This window comes from Vulpes lagopus, chromosome 13 (assembly GCF_018345385.1).
Source record: "Vulpes lagopus strain Blue_001 chromosome 13, ASM1834538v1, whole genome shotgun sequence".
Lineage (NCBI taxonomy): Eukaryota > Metazoa > Chordata > Mammalia > Carnivora > Canidae > Vulpes > Vulpes lagopus.
The window spans coordinates 42,631,690-42,644,984 of record NC_054836.1 but is presented as its reverse complement, the minus strand read 5'-3'; the positions used below and the strand labels follow the sequence as shown (position 1 = coordinate 42,644,984).

The following is a 13,295-nucleotide window of genomic DNA, read 5'->3' as shown; positions in this document are numbered from 1 at the left end:
GAACTTAGCCTACCCCAAATTTTTAGTCTAAGTTGAGTGAAACACTGGCAATGTGTTACAGTCCTTGATACAGAATTTGCTCATTTTCAGTTTGGGTTTGGGAGGCCCATTAAAACTAAAAGGTAAAAACAAAACACAATACCAACAAATTCATTTGTTAAATCTGCTCTTATAACTTGCTGTTCAATTCTAATATAACAGCTACGATTTGGTTTCCAGGAGGCCCTTTGAACTGAAATATATAGCACCTTGGTTTTTAAACACACAAAAGACATATGCATTTTTAAAAATTATATATAAAAGCACTAGGCTTTGCCTCCTTCTCTCCATCCCCTCAAGTAAGGAATTGGAGAAGGTTGAAGCTGCTGCTGGAAATTAAGCAGGGCAACAAAACACTTTAGCAGACTTTATTCCCTGAAGTTAGGAGGCGGCGCGGTGCTGCAGACGTCATACCACCTCATCAGACTCCAGTCCGTGGACCTCGTATAAAGTGTCCAGTATCGCCAGCTGCTTTTCCATGGCAGGGAGGTAAAGGCTGAGGTCCCTCTGCATTCCAACACTGAAAGCTGCTTTCTGGTGGTCACCTTCCTTTATGGTTAATGCGGCGACAAAATCTTCATAGGATGGAGCTGCCCTCAGAGCTAACTGCAAAAGAACTGTTCGTGAGAATCTGTATCACGTCCCTTGCTGATGCACGCTTTACTCTTACACATGAGTGCATATGTGCGCACATACACACAGATTAGAAGAGCGAGAGTAAAAAAAAGGCAGGAACATACCCTTCCAATCCATAAACTCTGAAATTATATTTCAAACACCAGAACAACAAATTTTAAGGCTGTAAAATGGCTGTATGTACTTGAGCCATCTTGAGGATGAATGATACCAACAAATCAGGGGGTGCTGAGAGGAAAGAGTTTGAGAAGAGCTCCCTTCTCATTCACAGTGTGATCCAGACTATGCCTTTTGAATCCTCAGAATCCATCTGCACACATCTTCCTACTACTCTATTTGCTCCCACCTGGCCAGCCTTCCAGGGCACCTCACTCATTTCTGTCCCATCCCATGTAGGTGTCTCTGCCTAGCCCTTTTTCCCCCGACGGTAATATTTCCTCTGCACCCTTGATACAGTTTATATCCCTATTTTACAGGTGAACATTATATAGACAATGAGTGTCAGGGCCAAGATCTGAACTTAGGAGCGACTCTGCTATCTGGTATCCACTGGATTGGCTCTGCTGATAGCTCTGGAAATTCTGGAATCTTGAATTAATTACACTCTTTCTTGAGCTTCCCTGTTCTTTAAAAGTCTTTGAGAATTAAGCCACCCCCTTTTGGTAATTGGATCGTAACTGGAATTATCATGCAATGGTTAAAGCACAGGCTTGGGTGAAGGAGACCTGGGCTCGAATCTAAATCTTTCACGTATTAGCTTGAGAAACTTAAGCAAGGTGCTTAACCTCCTAGAACCTCCATTTCCTCATCTGTAGGACTGGTACCATTTTCCTTTTTTGAAAGATTAATGCAATATGTAGCACATGTTTAGCCCACTTTCTGACACATACCAAATACTCAAATAATGGTAGAAGTACACAGGAGAGCAGAGAATGAAGGGAAGGCAATTATCTAAAAAATGTTAGAAAATCCCAGAGAACTGAAGGATATAAGTCTTTGGATTTAAAGATCTACCCAGTACTCAGCATAATGAATGATAAAGACTAAAAGGAGAATATCATGAAATTTTAGGATGTGGGATAAAGATCCTAGAAGCATCTAGTAGGGGGGTAAGGGACAGTTTATATACAATGGAACAGGAACTGGAATGTCATTGGATTCTACAGTAATAACAGCGGAAGCTGAAGGACAACAGAGAAATACTTCCAAAATTCTGAGAGAAAATTATTATTAACCTAGTGTTCTATACAAGCCAAAGCATCACTCTGGAAAAGAACAGAATAAAGACATTTTCAGACATGCAGAGACTCAGAAGTTTAGCTCCCTTGTACCACTCTTAGCAAGCCATTAGAAGACATCAGTAAAACAAGGGATTAGATCAAGAAGTAACAGAACCTGAGAAGTTAGTGTGAGATGGGGATTTAGTATAGAAAAACCTGTAAAGAAGAGTCCTAGGGCATAGCAGTACACCAGGACTGAAAAGCTAATTAAGACTGGCTGTGAGTTTAGAAAGTTCTGGAAGGGAAGTCTCCAAGAAAAGAAACAAAAAAACTCAACACAGATAAACATGACATGTCTGTGGGTTCAGAATGATAATTTGAGAGATTTGATGATGCAGGGGAAAATATAAAACTTGTACAGGAAAAAAGGGGAAAAAATCCACAGAATTTTGGTTTATCTTCATGTTATTTTGTGATACACTTATATTGGGAAGGTGGAGATGGGAAATTAGGTAGTGATAGTAAGGTCTAAAGAAAGCTAAATTCTAATCTATAACAGAAAGTCAACATTAATGACTAAAATTGATGAGGCCAAGAATAATAGCAAACATTTTTAGGATTATGAAGGTACTGGAAGAAATAGTCACAGTAGCTGAAAGTGGCAGCATCTTTGGAGTGAGTCTGTAAAGGTGTGCATAGAAGGCAGGGGCTGCTATTTTTTCTCATAATCTTTTTGGACTTTTTGATATAAAAAACAAAAAAATAAAATCAAGCCCTATGCATGTGTATTTAGGTATAATACAATTTATGAAAAGTTTTGTCAAGAATGTATTTCTCAAAGGTTCCCAGGGGACTGTGATGCAGTCAAGTCTACTTAGGAACCAGAGATAGAACACAACTGAGGAGGAAACCAAAAAGGTCAAATGATACATTGTTAGGACACATGCTGCAGGCAGAGCCTGGACTGGGCTTTGGTCCTGTGAATTACAACTGCTTGAAGATAAAAGTTCACTATTTGTCTGGTAAATGACTCAAATTCCTGGGTTATAAAAGATGCTTCCCTGAGCAACTGAGACCAGTTAATGACTTTGCCCCTGCCGATCACTGCACGTTGGGGAACAATAAGCTTTCTACAGTAGGGATGACTTGCAGAATCACAGGAGAGAGGCTGGAAGGGCTAATCTAGCTCTTTTATTGATAATGGCTGTTGGCAAATGCTCAACATAATTTATTTTCTTAAAAACCAACAACTATAAAAATTATTGGAATATTGAGAGCCTTCAAAATGTTCTTCCTCTCTAACTTTGGGTGTATTAGATCACCTCTTGTGTCTCAGGTTTCTTTATCTATGACAGGGAAGATAAGAGAACAGACTTCAGAATTATGAGATCACTAAATATATGTAAAGCACTTAAAACAACAGCTAGTGCATGGTAAGTGCTCAAAATTCTAAGTTCTAATAGTTTTTGCTGTCAAATATAACAATTTCACTTCTAGGCACCTACTTTTAGGAAATAAAAGAGTTTTGGTCAAAAAGGGATGTAAATGAATGCTGTTGTATTTGTAACAACAGACTCAGAAGCAGCTTAAACTTCTATCATAGAGGACTGGCAAATAAATCATGGTATGTCCATACTAGGGAAGTATGCAGTCACTAAAAATAATGATTTTCAAAGCCCTTATGGCATTTAAACATGGCCATGATAGAATCTGTTAAGTGGGAGGAGAAATAATACAGAATTATACTCCAAGCTAACTATCAAAAAATTTACATGCATATACAGAATATACAAAATAATTTTACACATGTAACAAAACGTAGATATAAAAATATAAACACCTATAAGATAAATACTTAGATAAATATATACAATTAAGTAGAACAGCATTAAAAGAATAGGTAAATATATATAAAAATATAAGCTAAGAAGGTAAAAAAAACCCCACAAAAATGTTAAGGATGGTTATTACAGAGTAGTGAGAATATGGACATTGTAATATTTTCCCTTTCCATTCCTCCATGATTTTTACATTTCTTTGAGTCTAAATTACTATATACTGGGGAAAATGCTGTGAATTAACAAAGTCCTTTCAAAGACTCTCGCTTATGCTAAATTTTCTGCTATACTTATATTCTTTTTGGCAACATCTCTTGGATCATTACTATTTCAGGATTAAACTCTGACTTCTATACCACAAAACCAACTACAACACCACCTTTGTTTCTTATGAATAGGGCAACTCAATGTTTTTATGCTTTGTCATCTCACCAGGGGAACTTGGATTTCAGGCACCTACAAGCAGTCAGTATTTACTCCGGGAGATCCCAAACATACCGCATCCACTGCCTAACCCTCAGCGCAGCCTCTCCATCCTGCCTTCATGGCAGAGAGCGGTGATGTGAGCCATGAGCACTAGCCCTGGAGACAGCAGAGCCGGTTTAGACCCGGGCTCCATCACACCTTTACTCTGGGACTCAAATGAACAGATCTGAACTTGTCGAACAGTTGAGAGTATGCCCTGAGGATTACCTAAGGTAACGAATGTAGAATCTTGCGCTGTGCCTGGTACACAAAGGTGTCCAAGAGCCAAACGGTGGCTATCATGATAATGATGAAACATGTACTGAATGTAAGCGTGAGCACTTTGTGGCTGCAGTGGCTCTGGCTCCTACTCCAATGAGCGGTGGGGTATAGAGTTATCATCTCCACGCTTTCAAAAGATTACTTCATTTCACTAAAATTTATTTCTTTCACACTAAATTCTTCCCACTTTCTTCACCTACCATTAATAAATCATGACCTAAACAGTTCCTATCTCAGCAAATAATGTGTCCCATCCTAGTAAAAGACATGTACAAGGCTGTTTCTACCCTCTGACCTTCCACGGAACACTCATATTCTGTGGTGTTTGCTAGCATACCACTACACAAGACTCTGCCTTTTTACAGATGTACCTGACTAAGGCTCACTTCTCCTCAGATGACGGGAGAATCACAGAGTATTACTGTTCACATAAAGGGGCCATCTACTCCTGCAATTTTACAAAGCAGGCTAATTGCCTTGTGCAGGGGACTATGATTCCCAGGTATGTGTTCTTCTTAGGTCAACATGCTGGGAAGAAAGGAATGGCGGGGTAACAGGAGCCAAAACACCTGAAAACAAACACCTCCTACAATGAAGAAAATTGACTAGAAGTGGTTTCTAAGAAGCCCTAGCCGCTGGCACACCAACTTAGTCAATATTCAAAGATAAAATGTGACTAAGTGGAAGACAAGTCAATTAAAACCTGGGACTTAAGAGGACCAAGTACATGGGCAGTAGAGGGAGCCATGAGTTTGAAGGCACCGCTGGTCTCCCAGCACTGGGGCCACTGCACTGATCAGAAGACAACCACCATCTCCACATGGTCACTGGAGCTGGAGCTCGAGCTGGACAGGGAAAAGCATGCTAACAGTTTTTTCTAGTCTAGACATTTTCTATTGCCAACATTTCCACACGACAAAGATCTACAGACTTAAATAGGCAGCACTGTGTTCTTATTCTTGAGAACAAAGCAAACAGAAACACCATGCACACAAAACAAACCAAACATCTCGCTGTGACCATCAGAACATTAGGAGGCAGGAGGATTACTTACCGCAAAAACCCCTCGAACTACCCAGCCGTGGTGCTGCCGTAATGTTTTACCATATGCGTTATCTTGAAAAGAAAAAAAAAAAAACTCCATGAACCACAATTTCACTAGAATCAGATGTGCTATTTGTAGCACCTCCTTTCTAATGTACATGGTAGCATGATCCTACTGGTATTATGAGCTGATGAGAAAAGTCTAATTACAAGATTATGTGCCCCAAAAGTCTTGAGTAGGAAAAAAGCCTACAAAGATTTTTTTTAACAAAAAAACAGATAGCTCCACTTTTACCCTGTGTAAATATATCTGAACTTCAGTTTATTAAAATGGTGAGAAATGTCCTGCACATATCAGGAAATAAAGATGGGGAGGGGGTGTAATTGGAAAAATCTAAACTAAATACAATTAAAAATACACTGTAAGAATATTAAAATGTAGTTCTCTGAATGTTATGGGACTCTGAGCCAGTCCCTTAGCGGTATTCTTGGTTTCCCTCTTTGTAACCTGATCTTTGAGTTTCCTTTCAATTCTAACCTTTTATTCTGGTATATTAAATGTTTGTCCTAGATGTCCCCATTACCATGGATATACAGTATTAAACCAAGACACCTTTAAAACTACCATGGACAGAGTGGCTTGAAATTACTAAGCTAGTTATAAAGTTCTTGGTGAGACCTATTAATGAAAGTCACTCATATTCTAGACTTTAAAGATAAAAACCTATGATTTTTGTCCCAATATGTTTTAAAATGAGATTTTAAAACTGGCATATAATAATTTTAATTACAAAAAAAACCTCAAGAACAAAATGACTGCATTTTATGCAAGGGATGTGTTCCTTAAGGATTTGAATAATACATGCAAAATTCAAAACTGATTTTTCCAAAGGAATAAATGCATTCTCAGGAGGCACCGATCTACATTACCACAGTGCACTTGTATCAACACTCCATTTCATTTTGAAGCACCATCTCCAGTGTTTACAGAGTGCTCATTCCTAAATAATAGCTAGGGATCACAGGGGTCGTCTGACCTTCTTTATCATGCTTTATCACATCTAAATTTTATTCCAAACTTAATTATTTTCATGTGCTAGTTTCAGCACCAGTACAAGTGCCACCACCATTTAATCAATGCTTAAGTGACATTATAATAGGATATGAAAATATTTCAAATTATAACAAAAGCAGATGTTAACATAACAGAAAAGCAGACACTGAAAAATTACAATCACAAGTTATGCAGTCCACTGCAATGTGGCTCACAGAATACTGCCAAAGGATGTCAGGTATCTACATTTTCCGGGCAGGTGGCTGTAGCTTAAACACATTTTAACAATTTACTCAAGCCCTCTGGTTTGGAAATAATGTAATTCTTGTCAACTTTTCTTTTAAAAATTTGGATGAGGCTTTATTATACTTTTACCATACGCTACTATCAAGTTTACATAATTCAACTTTGCATAAAATACAATTTATATTTTACATAAAAGACGGTACATTTGAAATGTAACAGATTCCTCTGGTTATCTAAAGTTTTAAGAACAGGTGGAAATGCCAGCACCCTGTTGGTAAGCTAAAGCAGAAACAATAAAGAAATAATAAGTTCAAGTATGGAGAAGACTCTTACAAACAGCCTAAAGGAGAACTCAAGATTAAATTTAATTTTTTTCTTAGGAGAGCAGCCTGAATAGATGTAGAGTGTGCTCATAGATACAAGCCTTTGATGTAAGCCACACTTCAAATCTATCTGATTCTCCAAGGGGACAGATGGTATCAGGGACACTGCAGACGGTGTATAAGGCCTTAGCAAAGAAAGGGTTGCTGGCCCTCGATGTGTATAGTGCAGATGGGCAGAAAACAGTAGGCATACTCTCTGAGGTAAATCAGGAAGACAAACCACATTCCACCCATCCTTTCCAAGAATCCATTTGGGCTGGCAAGATAGTGTACAGGCCCATGGGTGTCCACTCCTGAAGTGAGTCACAGAAGTAAAACAGTGGGAATACTTTATTTCTTGTGATCTTAGTCCAGGCGAAGAATTAAATGCCATTATAAATAAACAGATGGGATTCAGTGACATTAAAATCTGCTGGCGGACATCCACAATGCAATGAGGGGCTGCCACACACCCCATACTGTGCAAGGCAGGGGAGATCCTTGAGTGATTAAAAATCAGTCACTCCACTGCCCTTAGCAAGTTTCTGGGCTTATGAGAGCCAGCCATTTAACAAAGTGGTATTATATAAACTGACAACCGCTATAGTAAAGACATGTATACAGAGCTTTCTGTAAGAATAAAAAGAAGACAGAGAAATGAACCCAGCCTGTGGGCATGTGGACTAAGAATTCTCCAAAGAAGTCTCACAGGCTGGTAGGGCAGAGAGAAGGGTGGTAGCTGGGGCTGCAGACAACCACCAAGGAGCTGTGAGAGATGGAGGCATGCTATGCAATGGGGAGTAGTTTACCAGGGCTGAAGATCACTGGGGCTAGGGCCAAATGGTGAGGACCTTTATGTGCCATGCCAAGGATTCTGAACTTCCCACCGAAGGCACAGTGGCACTTCTAAAAAATCTTAACACTTATTTGCTTTTTTCTAATTTCACAAGTAATGCATGCTCATTGTTGAAAATAAGGAAAACACAAAAAGGAGGAAACTAAAGAAACCTATAATCATGCCTCCCAGATATAACCACAGTGGGCATCCTGCGGTTATATTCTCTTAGTCTTTTTTTCCTATACAAACTGCATTATGATCTTCTGACAGCCATGATCATTCCGATTGGGAACTGTGGTAGATAAGTAAGAGGGTGAGATTTACATTTCCTGACAGTTCGCAGCAAATGCAGCTGTCCTGGTCCCTCAGTCTTCAGCTCCCAAAGGCTCCTAGCTGGATGAACTCCAATGTTACTCCAAACCTCAGGGACTCTATACCTTTCTTACAATCTGCTATTTAAGTCAATCCTTCAAAGGCCAGAAACCCTTCTCCATGCCACCCTTTTTAGGATAGCGGGGGTGGGGTGGGGTGGCGGCGGGGGGGAAAGGGTGCTGTTGAGTCCCAATAATGGGGCAGTCTGGTCTAAGGAAGGGGGAGTGTCTTTATAGCAGAATGATCTGTGCCCTCCTGCCTGGCCCTTCTAGAGGTGACAGCCATCCCTTGCTGCACCCACACCTTGCCAGGGAAGAGCTTTGCCACAGTGCAAAATGTGGGCCAGCTAGTCTAATAGGACAAGGAGCAATCAACTGGAGAATTTGTGCTGGGTCCTGACTCAGGTCCAGAAAGACCGCTATTATAACTTAAACCAACAAATGAGAGAAAATTCGATATATATATATATCCCACAAAAAAACACAACTTGCCAAAAGTCCTTAGCTGACTTCTAGGGCTACAAATATCCCTGCCACATGAGGCTGCATTAAAATAAAATGAAGTCTAAGCGTGACCTATTTTAGTTACCTAGAGAAGATTAGATAATGAAATACATTAATCTTCACTGTAATATCCATTCATTATCATAATGCGTGTTCTATAATCTCCAAGTATTTTTGGCCTCTGAAAGTCATAAATGATCCCCTTCTCCCAGAACTTTGAGATGTGTCAGTTCCTCAGAGGCTGAAATCAAATTTCTGAGTAGGAAGCCTTAACAATCACCTTAACAATCACGCCCAATTCTTCTCCTTTTACAAAAGAAGAAACAAAAGACCCAGAGAGATGGTCACTTGGCCAAGGTCACAAAGTTAAAAACAATGAGAACTTGGGGTAGTATTGTCACTTTAAGCCATTCTAAAAATATAATGTTTACTCTTTGTGAAACAAAATAACAAAAAATGTGATTTCTTTACTGATAACTCAGAAATGTGCTGAGGTATGTATGTATGTATGTATATATGTATGTATGTATGTATGTATTAAAAGATTTCATTTTTAAATAATCCCTAAACCCAATGTGGGGTTCAAACCTACAACCTCAAGATCAAGAGTCACACACTCCACTCACTGAAGCAGGCAGGTGCTCCAGAAATTTGCTGAGGTATTTAGAGATTGATTATGCCTAAACCTGTTACAGCATGTGAGAAAAAAGAACTTTTCCATCACATCACTGTTGGTAGATAACTATTCTGTCCAGGAACTGAATATATGACAGTGTTTCTCTATTGTCAATCTGTAATTGGTAAGAATTCGTCAAGTTACTTTGGGCTGTAGAGAAGACAAAGGAGAAATGCAAATCTAAATTTTAGGAGAACTTGGGAAGTAGATAAGCAAAGCCGGGAAAGGTGGAATCAATCATTCCCTGGGTTTAGGAGATGACACTCATCTCAGCTCTGCAATGTACTATGCTAGGCAGTCCTTGGCAACAATTAGGAACCAGGAGAGGTTTGAAAGTGAATAGATCTGAAAAAGAATACTGAGTGAAAAAGAGTGTATATAGTGTGACACCAAGTATAGGAGTTTAAAACGTGAAGTACAATACTAGATACTATTTATAAACACATAAATATATAGTAAAAGTATAAAAACATGTGTTATATAACAGTAAATAGCAAATTCAGGATGAAGATCTTCTCTGGAGAATGGAAGGAATAATGGGGTCAAGGGGTGGTACATGGGTAGAGCATCAAACTTTTTTATGTATTTGTCAAGTGGTAGAGATTTGCTAAATGTCTGAAATATAATAATAAAAAAAAACTGAGCTATTAGAAAAGTACTGAATTCTCTAATAGTGACTAAGTTTCAGGCGAAATGAATTGTATGAAGAAAGGCAAATCAATAACCAATGGACAGGGATCCCTGGGTGGCGCAGCGGTTTGGCGCCTGCCTTTGGCCCAGGGCGTGATCCTGGAGACCCTGGATCGAATCCCACGTCAGGCTCCTGGTACATGGAGCCTGCTTCTCCCTCTGCCTCTCTCTGCCTCTCTCTCTCTCTCTCTCTCTCTCTCTGTGTGTGTGTGTGTGTGTGTGTGTGTGTGTGTGACTATCATAAATAAATAAAAAAAAAATAAAAAAAAAATAAAAAAAAAATAACCAATGGACAGCAGTGAAACAAGTATCAAGAGATATCCTTTGTTAACTTTAGACATTAGCAAGACAAAAACATGTATTATAAGCCAAGTCTGCCCTTCAAGAAAGGCACATGCTCTGAGTAGTTTGGGAGAGGGCCTGACTTGATTCCTTTTCCACGGTATTTCAAGAAAAACTAGTCAAGTTATAATTTGATTGTAAATATCAGATGAATTCTGACTTTAGCTCTCTCACACAGTTCTCTTTGGGAAAGCCTTTTACATTAAATACATAACTAAGCATCTTATTACAAATTTTCCCATTGTATGCTAGAGATCTTGGTTGGGTCACTGTTTACCTGACATTTATGGAATCTTCCTGAGGTGAGGGGTGTGGTAATATGCTGTCCCACTGAGGGGACAGTGCAGAGCGTGTTAACACTCAGTACAATGGTGCCTGAAATGCCTGAGCAACTTTTCTGCCTTTTACTTACAGGGAGGTTTCCCAAAAGCTCTTTTTGATGTGGCATCTGCGAATGGAGGGGCTCAGCTATAGGGTGGACCATTCAACATATCTGCCTTGTGGACCTATCTCTTCCTTTAGAATGAACTCTAGAGAATGCCATAGGACATTTAAGGGTTCAGAGCAGCTCTTGACATGAGACTACCCGAAAGAGTCCACTCTAATCATGATAGGAAATGCAAGCGATGGTTCAAATGCAAAAGGGGGCAGTATAAAGCCTAAGGCCTCTTTCAGATGCTAGGAACTCATTCTAGGTCAAAGAACTTCAGCAATACAATGACTATACATACATTCTCCTATAAGAGATGTCAAGGTTTCCATTGTGTCATTTAGAATTTTTTATATATATCACCTTCCATTTTCAAGGCCATTAAGGTTATACAAGTTTTATGAACGTTTACCTCAAAATCCTTCTTAAGCAGTGTTTTCAAATTTGGGAATATGAGTCAAGGTTTATCCTTAATTCATCCCTACTATCTTGCTATTCCTAAATTAGGAAAAATTTTCTGTCACTGGAGAACTAGCTACTTGTCATGAAAAGGAGGCAAAATTAACTGATGCTGTGGCACTAACCTCAGCGCTTTTATTCCAGTTTACTCATCAATCACTCAGAAGCAATCAAATTCTCAAATAATCAAAATGTAGCCTAGTGACAAGTTAGCTTCGATGTCCTAGTTCTAGATGAGTGGATCTCAAACTTTTAACATGGATTAGAATCCCCTAAAGGACTTACTAATATGGATTGCCATGTCCCATCCCTGGGGAGTTTTTATCAGCAGGTGCTAGGTGGGGCCTGGCAGCCTTCATTCATTCATTCATTCATTCATTCATTCATCTTTCTTTCTTTCTTTTAGATTTTGTTTCTTTAAGAGAGAGACAGAGATAGTAAGAGAGAGTAAGAATGGGGAGGAGAGGGAGAAACCGACTCCCTACAGAGGAGGGAGCCTGACGTGGGGCTCCATCCCAGGACCCTGAGATCATGATCTGAGCCAAAGGTGGACGCTTCACCAACTGAGCTACCCAGGTGCCCAAGCAGCCTTCATTTCTAATAAGTTTTCAGATGATAAAGACGTTCTCTTTGGACCACTTTGAGAACCACTGATCTAGATTTGAGACCCTATGGAAGGTACTTATCCTCTAGACCTCAGTTTACTCATTGTCAAAAAGGACTATCTGGAAGATTAAATGAAATATTTCTCAAGAACCTAGTCTCATTCCTACACCAGGTGCTCTAAAAAAATAACTCATATTCAACTTTAGAACCTAAAACATGAAAGCTGATTTGCCTATATAAATACAGGCATAAACTCTCTTTTACCTACATTTCTAAACTCCTTCATTTTAGATAAGGTATCAGTTCTACTTATAAAGGCCATGATTGAAAAATGAGAAGAGAAGCTGTTGACTGAGAAGAAATCTGCATTGAGGAGCCTATGGATTCTAAGTAGTTAATGTGTAAACACTTCTTATGAAGCTACATTTGTTTCCACAAAGCTTGTCCTGTCTGCATGTGGAGGGAGGGTGGGTGACTAGAGGAACTTCTCTTTACACTGAACAGCAGCAGGAAACTAGGGACCCCATAAGCAAAACTATGATTTAAATCATGAAAACTTCTGAAATAATCCTGAACACCAGGATGAAAATCGAGTCTACAGCCCTCTTTTCCCTCTGATTGAAAATAGTGCGGAAGGGAAAGCTGAGACTGTGCTTATTTTGGTTTTGAAGCATCATTTCCCCTTCTGGTCTCCTCTCTCTTCAGAAGGGTCCAGACTCCAAGTAAAAAGATGGGGGGTGGGTGTGAAAAAGGGCAGAATTAGGATATTTTCAGCTGCCTCCCCACCTCAGGGGCCAAGCTTTTCTTTTTACTTGTATGACCAGTAAGCAGCTGGGTTCTCTTCTGCCTCTGCTCCGGTGGAGGGGTGAGTGAGGTCAGTGTTCACCTGCTCCCTCACACAGACAGCCGTACCAAAACAGCTTTATGTGAAGGGTGGAACCTACCAGGCACACTACTGAATCCCAGAGCTTCTGTATTTCCTGCAGTAGAGGAGTCTTCTTCTCAGGGTAAATTTCTACACTAAGAAGTTAGTCTGGAGAGAAATTTCTGGCTGGGTACCAGAGCTTTGTAAACTTCTCATTTCTGATTTGGAGCAAACAAACCTCATTTTCTGACAGGTTATCATCTTCATATGTCATGATGATGAAAATATAAACAAGAGAAGCTAGCCTCTATCAAGTGTTTATTATATA

General features: G+C 39.5%; 1 protein-coding gene across 1 annotated transcript in view; it reads right to left on the bottom strand.

Moving 5' to 3' along the window:
• Window positions 1-392: 392 nt before the first annotated feature.
• PLEKHA8 (pleckstrin homology domain containing A8) overlaps window positions 393-13,295 on the bottom strand; it is a 54,276-nt gene continuing 41,373 nt past the window's right edge. The window contains exons 13-14 of the mRNA XM_041727956.1: window positions 5,535-5,596; window positions 393-645 (exon numbers count right to left, since the gene is read on the bottom strand). Of these exons, the coding sequence (XP_041583890.1) occupies window positions 448-645; window positions 5,535-5,596 (260 nt within the window). The 3' untranslated portion in view covers window positions 393-447. The remainder of the gene's footprint in view (window positions 646-5,534; window positions 5,597-13,295) is intronic.